Source organism: Magallana gigas, chromosome 6 (genome assembly GCF_963853765.1).
Source record: "Magallana gigas chromosome 6, xbMagGiga1.1, whole genome shotgun sequence".
NCBI lineage: Eukaryota > Metazoa > Mollusca > Bivalvia > Ostreida > Ostreidae > Magallana > Magallana gigas.
In genome coordinates, this window is record NC_088858.1 from 21,261,316 (window position 1) to 21,274,053 (window position 12,738).

Below are 12,738 nucleotides of genomic sequence, written 5' to 3' on the forward strand. Positions count from 1 at the left end.
GGAGGGGTTGAGTGGAAATTCTGAAATTTCATTGATATTTTAATCGTATCGTTTAGAAAATTGAACGGAAGACCTACTCGTTACTCGTAACGAGATCGTATCTAGTTATTTCTATTGTTGCTACATGTATCTGATGCTTATCTTTTCTGAAATTGACCTCTCTCCCCCCCAAAAAGAACACTCACAAATAAATAAATATATCCCCCATTTTTAATAGCCACCTTTTGATTAGTTTTCACGTTTACAATTTCGCAACCGTGAAACAATAAATGCGAGCATTAACAATTTTGAAGTCATAAGAAAGTTCACACAGAATTTAACATTTTTGCTATTTTATAGGTTTATATAAAGAAGCTTATTGCAAATGTAAATTCAAGCTTACTACACAGTCTCCACTACTTTTAATCGATATGTGTCATTAAACGTACACTTGTGGATCACAAGCAGAGCTTTGCATAATTGAAATGATGTAAAAATATAAGTAATTTTAATTGTAAGACCAATTATTGAAAAGATGTTACTTTTAAATAACAAGAAAGTATTATTTTGCATGCCTTTTAAAAGGGTTGATCATTACTGTCGGTACGTGATCAAATCTATCAGATCCCGTCGGGCTTTTTTGTATCAGATCATATACAGTGTACCAGACTGAAATGATCATCCCATCAAAGTCAACAAATGATTCCTTATTTCTGAATTAAAGGGTTTTTTTTAACACAACGTTACAGAGCACAAACCATCCCTACATTTGTTTGTAGATACCTACTTAAACGTCTTTATACAAGCAGTTAATTTGTTGTGAAATATTTATGATAATTCTTTGATAAGAAACTAAATAAAAACGGGGTTATAATATATTTATAGATACATAAAACCATATCTATATAATTAATTCCATGGCGACATATATATACTTATTTTGCATAAAATTCATTTTTGACTCTCTAAAAATTTAACTGCATTTTGAAATGTTATACAAAATAATTTGGAAAAAATAAATTGCAAGTCAGAAATTTTATTACGTGTTGTTGGTGAAAATAATTAATTTTTACTTTTTCTTTTTGTTATGATCATTATTCAAACAATCACTACATGGATTAATTAAACCCTCTAGATCATTCATGTTTACATTATTTGTAATACTTTTGGCGTGAAATTTATTTCATTAAATGCTTTAGTGAAATGGCACAACCAAAATAGTTGTGTGATTGTCATATATTGAAATTTCAAAGCTTATACTTATATTTGTAAATCGTATATCAATAATACAAGAAGGAAAACTCAAGGTGTGAACATGACTCTCCTCGGATAAAAGCTATCCTTGATTTTGTTTGTTTTGTTTGTTTTAAGATGGGTTGAGACTCAACCCCTTAAAAATTTTAAACTTCATATTGTTTATGGTGTCGCCTTGGTTCTTTTCTAATTAAAATTTCAAAACCGCAATATTAGGTAATTGATATTAATTAGTTTGACACAAATGTTAAATCCCAATAATTTAAAAACATGCGATATGTCTTTTAATGATCTAAGACCTACAATACCTGATATTGATTCTAAAAAAGCTCAGAAGCCTCACTCGAGATACGAGATTAGAAATACGAGTTTTGTCACATGCTTTTTCTCCATTTAGGGAAACTTTAAGAAAATCAAAGTACTGAGAGTACTGAAAGACGGGGTCTTTGAAAGTTTGAATTTGTAATTGTCCTGGATTTCCTCGAATATGCTTCCAAAATTTAGGAGTTTGAATTAGTTGTTACAATCTATGTTAATTTGGCTTTTTGCAATTGTCTGATACTTTGTCTAAATTTTACTCAATCCCGGCCTTCATAATTGTAGAAAATTGACACAACAGTATATTATGTAAAATAAGACCCCAAGAAATTTTTAAAAAATTACTACTAACCGGGAAAATCAAACAACTATATCAAAGTAGATAATTTTAATCATTAGATTTATTCGATTTTGTGATCCAAGGGAAAATCCACAAGTCGGACGGTATCCGTAATAAAAGTTTTATGAAAACCCCGAAAACTCTAAAACTGCTGAATTAACAAACAAAGTGAACATTTGTATACCGATAACAAACACAGGCACCTGACGTTTGAAATATTTTTTTTTACAATAAGATTCCAAGAACTTTGACAATAAAAAGATTAATCACGGTCGCCATTTTGATTTTTAAGACTGACTTATCTGACACGATTTTCTTCATTTTCAATTCATGCAAAATTAATAGGCAAAAATAAATCCGTTCGCCACTTGCTACTTTTTTGTGTAAACTTGTGCATCACCTCGCGAATTACGATACAACCGTTCCTTTCATTAAAATCCATACTCCGAAAATCAGAGAGATTGTCAACTCCGCCATTAGCGTGTAAATGTTACGGGACCAACCTTACTTTGAGAACTACAAGAGCAACAGCAATCTTGTATAAGTCATTAAATTTGAACCTGATAGTGAACAGGAACCTGTAAATATTTTAAGCATGTTTTATTTATGAAATATATACAAAAACTCTTTATTTAGTTTTTAAATTACTTATTGACTTTTCACAAAGTAATGGTAATGCATTAGTTTACTCATGTAATGGTATTCTAATGCATTACTTCAAGAAAATTAAGTAATGGTAACGGTAATGTAGTGCCCTAATTCATGAAGTAATGGTAATGTAATGCATTATTTGACAATGTAATTCACATCAAGTCTGATTCCAACTAAGCCGCGGGAAAACATGAACATTAACATTTAACTTGGTTCTTCAATCGATAAGATTGTATATATTATATGATGTATAAGTCTTCCAAAATGTATAATCTATTATAGATTATGCTTACAATGCATTGTTTAAAATTTGAATTCAGTTTAATCAACGTAAGAGCTAATAAACGAACGGGCAAATTCAGACTTTTTTTATTTTCTTTGTACAAAATTCCTTTAGAGACGAACAGCAGTCATACTGCATGTAGACTTGAAGCCAATGAAACACCTATTTAATTTGTAAAACATCTGTGTATAACCCGTCCCGATTTTAACTTCGGCTTGAGCATGAAGTTTGGTAGTATTCAGGTGAAAGATTGTCAAAATAAAATTCACAATTTTTCAAAAATGGCACATTGCGTTTGGGAACTTTAATTTCCATTCCACCATCAACCTCGTCTATTGATTAATGAGCTCGTACACCAACTGAATTGTCAACGGCGCTGTGCATTCAGTTACGTAACTCGTTCCACATTGAACCCGAATAAGAATATTTTGATCAATAAAACTATTTGTTTATTTTCTAAATAGAACTTTGTTTATGCACAGAGGACTTAAAAAAGATTCAATGCATGTTTTTATAATACATTTTTACTGAAATGCATGAAAACTTTCTGCAATATTTTCTTTCGCGTAGACTCAATTCATGTGTTCTATGCGTGCCTTCCGGTTTGAGACTTCGGCTGACAGTAAACCAATAGACGGGGTCACGTGGCCCCGTCTTTAAATTCATAAAATCTAGCTATTCGTCATTTGAAACGCCATTCTTACCTAATTAGCACCATTTTCGTAAAAGACACAATTTTACGGACTCAGCACACTTTACATATGACAACATCTATGCTTGATCGATAAATGATTGCGTGTCACTAATTCTTTCCATTGACGAGCCTATATGAGGAAATTTTGTTAACCCTTTTAGATTGTCATTTTGACCAACTTAACGCCATTTTCGTGATGACCAGTATATTTTTTTCAACACACTTTAATTTTGATAAGAAAAATAATGTTAAACTGAATTCAATACAAACATGTAGCGAGCCTACCTACTGAAAATGTTTTAAGATAATGACACTATAACGGTTAGGTATCTTTTACTCTTATGTTTGTTTATAATAAATTCACTTAGTTCTTTGTTTATGCATATCATTGCTGCTTGCAGTGTTTAAGGATACACGCGATGCTCCTCATTTTTATACAATTTTTCTTGATAAATAAGTAAAGGGACAACCGATCTTAAGCTATATGAAAGAAGTAAGGGGTTAGAAAACTCTAAACCCGTATAAATGTGTTGGCCAGAATGACGAACCGCCTACTACAATAGAATTCAAGGAACCATCACTTTCACAATTTCAACAGTTTATAATTTCAATTGTTTTAGTATGCTTTGTTTAGATGAAGGTTCTAAATGAGACATTCACAAGTTGACTCTCAAAAGGATTATATTACTACTTAGCTATTAAGCTAGCATGAAGGGAAAGCGAAGTGTGATAAGTTTTACATGTAGCTTCATTTTACAATGTTGACATTTTTTTTTCCTTTTCTTGTAAATTCGTAAAACATGACCTTTTTCATTTTACTTGCTGACAAGAATCTCTTAAGAGTTTAATTTGTTTCAAAAAAGAAAGAGAAAAAAAATGATTTTACACTTTGCCAATATCTTATTTCCCCCAACAAATTAATCATGAAGTGATTTTTTTTAATGCATGTCAATCATTTTTGAAAAGAAAACGTAGTATATCATTGGTACAACAACCATAGTTTCTATTTATCCTTTCCGATAGAAATACAAATGCAAAATGTTCAAAGCATTTAACCCTTTTTACATCAGTAAGACAGAACACATCGTCCCCTATCTAGAACTCATATAAAATTTCTGCATTATGTTTTCGTAAATGCGTATTGAAATTGAACGTAAATTCAACTTTAATTTATAAAAGGAATTTATAAGTTAAGATTTGATGCAATGTAAGGAAACCACGGCCAATCTTACACATGCCGAGACTGGCAATGGATGTCCGGCGCTGAAATTACGAAAGAGGAGGCGGAACTTCGCAATCTTACGAACGATCATTTATTATTTGTTTATTAAAATTTTTGGTCATATAGATATGTAGTTAATAAAAGCAATTGTCTTCGTAAATATTTGAAACGGAAAACGTGAAAACATATGCTGACTTAAATGCACAGTTGCACATGTTGGTTCAAATTAATACAATTTAGAAAAAAAATTCTCCTGTATCATGATTGCATAATTCACTCGCTAGTTTTATGGGATACCGGTATTTAACAACAATTACTTAAGACGGCCGTGGCCATTTTAAGGCTACATGAATATTTATCTCCTTAAAACAAAGAGCTCTTAAACTGATAAACGGAAAATGTTCAAAAAATATTTAAAAGCTAACCCTTCGGATTTTTATGTTATTAAGATAATAGTTCATCGTCCAAAACATCACATTTAAAAGTTTAATGCAGATCTTTTTGGTTATTTTGTTGACCATCCAGCCACAGGGGCATCGTATCCGCTCTACACTCTATGACATATATATAATAATACACAAGGGAAGAATCGAAAGTAGGACACGATTTGTAAACAATGTCAAAAACAACTTACTTCACAAAAGTTACGCAAATCCTCGCACACAATGTTGCAAATGTTGTCAAAAACACGTTCACACTCAAATATTCCTAATAAAGTCGGTAAAAAGCGTTTTTATCCCATTAAAACCGCTGTCTGCTGCAGAAACCCAATCTCTTCGCCCAAGAAAAGATAACTCTGTACTTTCTCTCTCTATATGGTCAGTAATGCTAGTAGAAATTTCGGCGGTAAACTGTAAAATGTCTGGGGAAATTTTAAATATTTTTTTCTTCTTTAAAATGTTAATGGAAAACTACGTTGGTGTTCACATAAAAAAAAATTATATTATTTTTTTATTCAATAATTAAAATACTCATTATTCATTTTTTGTCTTTGCAATTATTCCAATTTTAACCTTCAAAATTAATTGTCGTTGCCTAAGAATTTCAGCATTGTTTTAATTGTCAATATCAAATTACTAGCCTAGTATATTTACGTTTCTACAAAAGATTAAATGATAGGAAATATATTAATTTGTTTTTTAAATTACGCTAATTAAAGTACATGCCAAATATATCGGAACGCATGTTAACTTATTATGCTTACGGTAGTAACATACGTTACACGACGAAAATTTCCCCAGACATTTTACACAGTTTACTGCCGAAATTTCTACTATCATTACTGAACATATATAGAGAGAAAGTACAGAGTTATCTTTTCTTGGGCGAAGAGATTGGGTTTCTGCAGCAGACAGCGGTTTTAATGGGATAAAAATGCTTTTTACCGAGTTTATTAGGAATATTTGAGTGTGAACGTGTTTTTGACAACATTTGCAACATTGTGTGCGAGGATTTGCGTAACTTTTGTGAAGTAAGTTGTTTTTGACATTGTTTACAAATCGTGTCCTACTTTCGATTCTTCCCTTGTGTATTATTATATATATGTCATAGAGTGTAGAGCGGATACGATGCCCCTGTGATCCAGCCTCCTCAACTGCATTTCAATATATAATTCATTTAAGACGTCAAACATTGTAATCTCTTACCAAGCATTGATTACCTCTCTTAAATGTTTATAAGTTGCGCAGCTCGCCGGTGCGCAGCGCCGGCTAGCGAAGCGAGCTCTAAGAACCAGTGTGCGCGGGAAAAAGAACGAGCTAAACCTACAGTTCATCAAACAAATTTTTTTCTCTACGTCCCATAATGCTCTCTAATGTTTTCACCCGTGGTGCTATGCCAAAAATGGCCGACTTTTAACTCGTAATTTACGGTGACTTAAAGTTTGAAGACACGTTTTGAGTACCGCATATGCTTTGGCGAGACTCAAAAGATTTGTTATATGCTTCCATACCTTCGTATAGAGTCGAGAAACGTAAACAAAGACAAACAAAGTCATTGATGACGTCACAGTGCACTCGCGCTATATTTCCCGCGATAAATTTAGAGGTGGATCAAACATCTGTAATGAGTGTACTGGCTATTTCAGTATAGTCTGCGATACCTGCCTCATTGACACATGATTTGTTTTTAATCTTTTTTTAATATAGAGATTTTATATATATATATATACATATATATATATACTAGCAAGAGCCATACTTTACTGTCATATCGATCCATTTTTTGACTACTTTTGCATGCATGTACAGTAGGCAGGTAAGTATATGAGAAGGGAGGAAATAAACAATAGGACATTTTGAACTAAATAAAAAGGAATAAAATAAGAAAAAATAAACCGGTAAAAAAATTATGTAGATATTGCATATAGTCAGACCATTAAATTTAAAAGTGGGAAATTACACACCTACAAACAGGTGCCGGGTTCTCTCTCTCTCTCTCTCTCTCTCTCTCTCTCTCTCTCTCTCTCTCTCTCTGGGTAGGGGGTTGCGCTGTATGTATCATAACCATTAAAATTAGTACCTTTGGCATACTTATTGTAGAGCAATACTCTCTCAAAAAGTCTTTGACGTTCGTTGATACCTAAATAAAACTATAAGTTGACAATGATGCAAGGTACAGTATGTGTAATTCTTGCTGCGCTCGCCAGAACGGTAGCACCGTAAAACATATTAAAAATTGAAAATAGGAATGATGTGTATAGTATAATAGCGAGCGAAGGGAGCTCTAAGAACCAGTGTGCGCGGGAAAAAGAACGAACTAAACCTGTAGATTCATCAAACAAATGTTTTTGTCTACGTCCCATAATGCTCTCTAATGTTTTCACCCGTGGTGCTATGCCAAAAATGACCGACATTTAATTCGTAATTTACGGTGTCTTGAGGTTTGAAGACACGTTCTGAGTACTGCACAAGCTTTGGCGAGATCCAAGAGATTTGTCACATGCTTCCATTCTTTCTTATTGAGTCGAGAAACGTAAACAAAGACAAACAAAGTCATGATGACGTCACAGTGCACTCGCGCTATATTTCCCGCGATAAATTTAGAGGTGGATCAAACATCTGTAATGAGTGTACTGACTATTTCAGTATAGTCAGCGATACCTGCCTCATTGACACATGATTTGTTTTTAATCTTTTTAATATAGAGATTCTATATATATATATACTAGCAAGAGCCATACTTTACTGTCATATCGATCCATTTTTTAACTACTTGTGCATGCATGTACAGTAGGCAGGTAAGTATATGAGAAGGGAGGAAATAAACAATAGGACATTTTGAACTAAATAAAAAGGAATAAAATGAAAAAAAATAAACCGGTAAAAAATTATGTAGATATTGCATATAGTCAGACCATTAAATTTAAAAGTGGGAAATTACACACCTACAAATAGGTACCGGGTTCTCTCTCTCTCTCTCTCTCTCTCTCTCTCTCTCTCTCTCTCTCTCTCTCTCTCTCTCTCTCTCTCTCTGGGTAGGGGGTTGCGCTGTATGTATTATAACCATTAAAATTAGTACCTTTGGCATACTTATTGTAGAGCAATACTCTCTCAAAAAGTCTTTGACGTTCGTTGATACCTAAATAAAACTATAAGTTGACAATGATGCAAGGTACAGTATGTGTAATTCTTGCTGCGCTCGCCAGAACGGTAGCACCGTAAAACATATTAAAAATTGAAAATAGGAATGATGTGGATAGTATAATAGCGAGCGAAGGGAGCTCTAAGAACCAGTGTGCGCGGGAAAAAGAACGAACTAAAGCTATAGATTCATCAAACAAATGTTTCTGTCTACGTCCCATAATGCTCTCTAATGTTTTCACCCGTGGTGCTATGCCAAAAATGGCCGACATTTAATTCGTAATGTACGGTGTCTTGAGGTTTGAAGACACGTTCTGAGTACTGCACAAGCTTTGGCGAGATCCAAGAGACTTGTCACATGCTTCCATTGTTTCGTATTGAGTCGAGATACGTAAACAAAGACAAAAAAGGTCATGGATGACGTCACAGTGCTCTCGCGCTATATTTCCCGCGGTAAACTAGAGGTGGATCAAACATCTGTAATGCGTATACTAGCAATTTAGGTATATACTGCGATACCTGCCTCAGATGATGTTTGAATTTTATTTGGGGGGGGGGGGCTGTTTGATAAATAGATTAAATATATAATAGCAAGAGCCATACTTTATTGTCATATCGAATGACGATCCAAATAAGCTAATTTTGCATGCATGTTCAGTAAATATAAGTCGGGAAGATAAAAAAAAATGTCATTTTGAACTAAACAAAAAAGAACAAAGAGAAACAAAATTAACAGTTGAAAAATCTATACAGATATTGCATATTGTTAAACCATTTAATTGGATAATGGGAAATTACACACATACAAACAGGGACCGAGGACACTGATACAGCGTATGTAATAAGAATGCAAAAATAAACAAATAAAAAAATTATGAACCAGAAAGATAAAAATAAAATTCAGATAACAACAAGGTACAGTACCCCAAAAATACTGTATTTATCGTTGACAGTTTTGATCAAATCAAACACAAATTACGTTTTGCCAGACTGATGAATTCTACCCAAAAGTAAAGAATTTTTTTAACTTTAAAATGTTAAAATTATCTCTCTCTCCTCTCTCTCTCTCTATCAAATTCTTTTTATAGTTAATAACTAAATAACATGTCAATGATGCAGCAATGTATGTGTAATTCTTGCTTGCTGCGCTCACCACAACGGTAGCGCCGTAAAAAATATTAGAATACAAATCAATTAAAAGATATGAAACGAAGATAAAGTCTGATAATAGCGACTCTTTAAAATCTTGAAAATGGATATTGTTAAACGTTCTGGTGGTAACAAACAAATTAAAATAATAAACAAAAAGAAACAAAATTATAAAGGCAAAAAATCACAAATATAAAAAAATTGCTTTATTTCTTTAATGTACATGTATATATTTTGGGACTGAAACTTTTGTAGAAAATTAGTCTTTTTCCGTTGCATACAGTACTGTACGAGTGTGTGTAAGCAAGGAGTTTAAACACAAAACGAGAAAATAAAGGTTTTGACTTAAAAAGCGACAGACAGACACATTTCACAGCCCTAATGTTCTGTGATGCAGCACGGTTAATAAATTGGTTGAAATAGTTCATGAACTCTAGTTAAAAATGTAATATACGGAGTCTTTAAGTGTCTTTTGCAATTGCGGACCTCTTAATTGTTCTTTTTACATTTCTGTCACTGTATACTGTTTCTTCCATGGGGTAAAATTGAATGAAAACCGAAATCTTCTTTTCTGAAAAGGAAAAAAAAAGATATATGTAATTTTAGATATACAGTTAAATTTGTTAAATAAGAACACGAATATAGCGAATTCTCTGATGTAGTGAGGGTTTTTTTCCAGGTCCCGGGTAAAATTCATAACAAATCTCTGCAAAACCGAACCGATTTTCGCGATTTTTCCTTTAAAAAGATGACCAAAAGCAAATAAAATTCCTCGGACGAACGACGTTTCGACACGACTAGCTGCAAAATAAAATGTCGGTAAACAATGAAATGGTTTGGAAGGTTCGGCCAATGAAGTGAATTCGCTATAGTTATTATTACGAGTTATTACGGATATAACGAATGACGGATATAACGAGGTAAATCCATGTTCCTTAGGACTTCGAGTTTTACTGTATCTTATTAAGGTGATTTTTCATTTTAAAAAAAGCCAAAAAAGGCTATTGATTAAACGTAAATTCGATGAAATGAAAAGTCTCGAATCAACAGCTAATGCAGCCCAATCTAGCTGAAAATGCACTTGTAGTATTATGAATAATATATTTAACAAGACAAGAAAATTACATAGTTACGATTGTTGACTTTTTTTTTTTTTTTTTTTTTTTTTTTTTACATTTTTGCTTGATGGTGGAGAAAACATAAAGGTTTATTGCCCTAGATTAATCAGGTAACTAGAGGGTAACGCTTTAGGATAATATTTATAATTAGGTATAATGAAAAAAAATCATCGAATTAAATATGTGATACATACCGTATTTTCCTCTTCAGCAATAAGTTTTAGCGTGTGATCAGTAGATACATTCTCGGGCATCGCAGAGCTCTAATTAAGGATGCAAGTAATTTACGTAAAGAAAATAATGAAATAATCATTGTCAAAATAAACGAAATAATGCGAATGGTTTACATGTAACGTGCACTTAAAATTCATACAACCTACTTTTTCATGGGAAACACTTGAAGGACAATCAGTAGATACTGTTCTTTCTGTCAAAAATGATTCTGATTTCTTTACTTTATTATTACGAATTCTTTCAAATATACTCTTTTTCTGAAAATAACAATCATAAACCTCATAAATGCTGCATGGAAGTATTTATTCCAAGTTAAATAATGAAAAGTGCAAAACTATTTTAGAATCACATTGATTGCGTAATTCTTTACCTTTGTTGTTACCAACGGTGCATTAGATTTTAATGTCGACTGACTTCGTGAAACAGAAGCAGATTCCGGTTTACTGTGTTCAGCCATACTTATAAGAGAAGTAATGACTGGGTATCTGTTCCTTAAACCTTGCATTACCTAGTGAGTATTGAGATTAATGTTTATTACACGATATGATGATGAAAATGATGATGAACGTAACCAAATTCAATTCTCTGTATATATGCTCATGGAAAAATTATTTTTGGAGAATAATATAGGTAAAGACTAGGCTGAAATAAGTTTGTAGGCAATCAATAATGAGCATCATTTATCTTGCAGTCAATCTAAATGTTTGTACTCCTACCTTTTTGTTCAACAACACGTGCGAAACAAATATGAAAAACCCCTGAAAAATAATTAATACCATAAAATAACATAAGTATTAAGCTATTTAACAGCTATTTAACAAACGCATATTGAAACGAACGACTTGCCTGTAGAGAATTTGCAATAACAAAGATATACTGAAACACATCTGCATTTTCGTTAACGGCCAGAATTCCGAATAACCAGGTGACTCCTAGCACTGGTAGTAGCGTTCCAAGTGATCGCAGACCGGATCTATCGGATCAACATAAAATAAAACGATTTTTTAAAAGAACTTTATGTCGAAAACATATCATTTAAAAACTAATTTCTTGCATTGTTTTCATCGGTTACCCCCCCCCCCCTCCCCCCGCCACTAATTGCTAAAAAGTTATTAATGGTTTTGATATGTATATCTGAATTTTACTAACTGATTAGTTTGACTCACGTTGCCTTTTTCTGCAGTGAAGACTTCATCATTGCACTTGAAGCACACAGTACTCTTACGAGTGAGACAATTATCAGTACGTTTAACTGATATAAGATAAATGAGATAAAGTAAACATGTTAAAACATCAATACACACAAAAGTTAACTTTTTATTGATATATCTTTGTTGCAACTTTTTTAATAACAACGGAATCTTCTGAAGTGTTTCCGACAAAATATACTTTAAATCATGAATAAAAGACTGTTACATGTAACTCTATTATTGAGGTAAGCATTAATTTAATTAATTATGTCATTTATATGAAATATAGTTGTTTAACACTTACCACGCAGATTAAACAGACTGGGATGATGAACATGTAAAGAGAACCACTTTCCATGCTTAACCAGCAACTAAACAGTCAAAGTAAAGTGTTAGAATCCATTTACGAAATTCAAGTATAATGAAATTGTCAATGATATAATAAATTATTGGAAGGAATGTTATATCGGATAATTTTGTATATTGTGTGGCTATCTTCTGAATATCACATACTAAGATTGTAGGTGGTAACCTTTTCCCCAAAACGCTCCAAGAGTTATTGATGTAATCAGGATGGGGATACCTGTAATATAATATTTGAATAATAAAAACCTGTCTAAAAGTTTAACGTTGTTTACAAGTCTGCCAAAAATCAATTGGTGTTACCTCGGAAGTATATTAAAGTTTTAAAGAGACATGATCACGATTTTGGTCAAATTCTATAT

At 32.5% G+C, this 12,738-nt stretch overlaps 1 protein-coding gene across 4 annotated transcripts in view; it reads right to left on the reverse strand.

Annotated features, from left to right (window-relative positions):
* The window catches only part of LOC136269675 (uncharacterized), a 129,751-nt gene that overhangs the window by 60,704 nt on the left and 56,309 nt on the right, over positions 1–12,738 (reverse strand). For 2 of the 4 annotated variants that reach the window (XM_066086594.1, XM_066086598.1), the window contains exons 43-50: positions 12,527–12,596; positions 12,318–12,384; positions 11,990–12,075; positions 11,670–11,796; positions 11,540–11,581; positions 11,194–11,331; positions 10,970–11,080; positions 10,784–10,852 (exon numbers count right to left, since the gene is read on the reverse strand). In XM_066086594.1, coding sequence (XP_065942666.1) covers positions 10,784–10,852; positions 10,970–11,080; positions 11,194–11,331; positions 11,540–11,581; positions 11,670–11,796; positions 11,990–12,075; positions 12,318–12,384; positions 12,527–12,596 — 710 coding nt within the window. Of the gene's footprint in view, positions 1–8,907; positions 10,043–10,783; positions 10,853–10,969; positions 11,081–11,193; positions 11,332–11,539; positions 11,582–11,669; positions 11,797–11,989; positions 12,076–12,317; positions 12,385–12,526; positions 12,597–12,738 lie in introns of those variants that run through there. The other 2 variants (XM_066086593.1, XM_066086595.1) reach the window with 2 other exon arrangements.